Source organism: Aphanomyces astaci (assembly GCF_000520075.1).
Source record: "Aphanomyces astaci strain APO3 unplaced genomic scaffold supercont1.549, whole genome shotgun sequence".
Lineage (NCBI taxonomy): Eukaryota > Oomycota > Saprolegniomycetes > Saprolegniales > Verrucalvaceae > Aphanomyces > Aphanomyces astaci.
In genome coordinates this window covers 1-2446 of record NW_009798812.1, presented here as the reverse complement: position 1 = coordinate 2446, position 2446 = coordinate 1, and the positions used below count along the sequence as shown (strand labels likewise).

General features: G+C 51.4%; 1 protein-coding gene across 1 annotated transcript; it reads right to left on the bottom strand.

The window, feature by feature from the left end:
• Positions 1-1551: 1551 nt before the first annotated feature.
• On the bottom strand, positions 1552-2433 carry H257_19390 (hypothetical protein; the record flags this gene model as incomplete). Its single annotated transcript, XM_009848537.1, has 1 exon — positions 1552-2433. A coding segment is annotated over one exon (882 nt), but the record flags the coding sequence as incomplete, so codon positions are not given.
• Between the last annotated feature and the right edge of the window lie 13 nt (positions 2434-2446).

Below are 2446 nucleotides of genomic sequence, written 5' to 3'. Positions count from 1 at the left end.
CGGCCGCTACCTTATAGGCGAAATGGGCAAAACGACCACCGCTGCACTCGGCGACAGCGGACAGTCGAGTACGCGACGGTGGAGGACATCGCAATATGGTGGTTGCCGCGTACTGTGTAGTGCATCGGTGAACATCATCACTATAACCGTAGCCGTCCACAATCATCGGTGCAATCCACTTTCCGCCGCCACGGCCGCACTACATTGTACAATGTCCTCCATCATCGCTTCACTCTTGCACTCCACCACCGTCGACATAGTAGGAAATCGGTCACCGCTGCACTAGGCGGCGATGGTGGACGGCGGAGTGCAGGAGAGAAGAGATGATGGTGGACATTGCACACTGTAATGTGGCCTCGACGGCGAACAGTGGAGTGCAGCGATGATTGTGGATGGCCACTCTAATGTCCATCATCATCGATGCACTACACTGAGCAATTCTTAACGAGTGTCCCCGCAACAACAGTGACCGCAAGTAAGTGGCTAGATCCGTCACGTTGCGGCACCATCTTCTTACCGTCACTACCGTGACGAACGCCGGGATGTTACCTAAGCATTCGATTGGATGCAGCGGTTATCGCCACCACGTCACTCTTCAACCAACATTCCACTCCACCAGCACACAGTAGTGTCCTCATGGACACAGAGAGATTAGGGATGATGTTTGTGCTCACTTTATCGTTGGAGGCTTCTTTAAGTACACTGTGAGAATCTGCAACCAAGCGATTTTGTCGGGATGCCCAAACGTTGCATTAGCAACTTTGCTCAGAAAGCCTTTGGCGTCCAATCAAAGTGAAGCAAGCCCATACGACCATAAAATCACCACTAATTAGAGCATGAAAGAGTGGTACTTTTGGTGCTTCGATTTAGTAAAACGAAGCTGGACTCAACCTACGTGGGACCATGTTTAATAGAAGGGATTTACAGACACTGTTAGTCCCAGAATAGCCAAAAGTTGTGAAAAGCAAAATACTACTGCATGCAACGGATCGTTTTTCAGAACTGTTCTTAGGTCCATTTTGGTCCAAACTTTGAAGGGCTATCAGCATTAAAATAATCGTTCTCGAGCTGCTGGGATTAGAAGTCATGGCCAACACTTGACAAAAAACAGTTTCAATAACTGATGCATTACCTTCCACAAAGAAGGACTCTGTTGATGCTGGTCGTCGGGCAGGCTCCTCGTCCAGAACCCTTGTGCCTGGTTGCAATGCTTGGTTCGGGGGAGTTTGCCAATCATTATATCGCGTGAGCCATTCGCACCATGTCGGTGGAACGTAACCGGGGAAGCCTTTAAAATCCGTGTGACTATGCAGTGATGGAGGACCGACCACCTTCCAAAAGAGCTGTCGTCCATCGTTCGTGTAACTTATCGATTATAACGCATTGTATTCGAACTAACTCTATGCCAGCGATGAAACATGTACACAACAACAACACGATATGTCCCGTTCGAATATGTATATTCTATGCTTTACCACTCTGCATTACCTCAACAGACAAATCTATCGGCAACGTGACAGTAGTCAATGATCATCGGATACCAATGGTTGATCAATCTTTGGGAAAGAAAATCCCACCGCTGTTGCCACCGCCGTTGCCACCGACATTACCACCGCTGTTGGTACCGCTGTTGCCACCGACATTGCCACCTACGTTGCCACCGACATTGCCACCTACGTTGCCACCGACATTGCCACCGCCGTTGCCACCGACATTGCCACCGCTGTTGCCCTCGAAAATCAAGACTTCTTGGGCAAATTGAGTCAACGCTCTGTAGATTTCCTCGCCGCGGGTACGGATGGTCGACACATGGGCGACAAAGTGACGACCAGCCACTTCGATGGTCACCACGGGCTTCTTGTACGTGCGGTAGAGGTAGTCGTCGAACGCCCCGAACGCAACTCCGAAGGAACCCGCCGTTTGGCTCCTGTAGTTACGACCGGCTGCGGCAGCTACGTTGCGACCGAGCCGTTGGAACTTTTCGTCGTCGCCGTTGCCGATGCGGTCCTTCGTGTCGCCATAAGGGTACAATATCGCCCCCAAGACGGAATGCACGTCCACCCAGCCGGATAGTTCAGAGTTCTTCTCGTGGAGCCACTTCGCAATCCCCTGAGTTTCTGGCTCGCTCGCCGGACGCAGGCCAGGGAAAGTTTCGTCCGTGACTGGGATTTTTGTTTTGGGGTTCGTGGTGTACTGCAACCAGTTGCGGTTCAGGTCGACTTCGTTGGCATTCTTACGCTGCAACCGCTTGCCGTTCGTCCACGAGATGTCGTATCCGTCAATGTTGACGATCGGCACAAAGTACAAGTTGAACTTGTCCGCCGCCGTCTTTTTCCCGTTGGCAATGTCATCCAGGATTGAAGACAACGCATACAAGTTGGACGACCCCGCGATCCATTCCCGGGCGTGGGCCAGACTTTGGAAGTACAACGACTTGGGCTTGGAC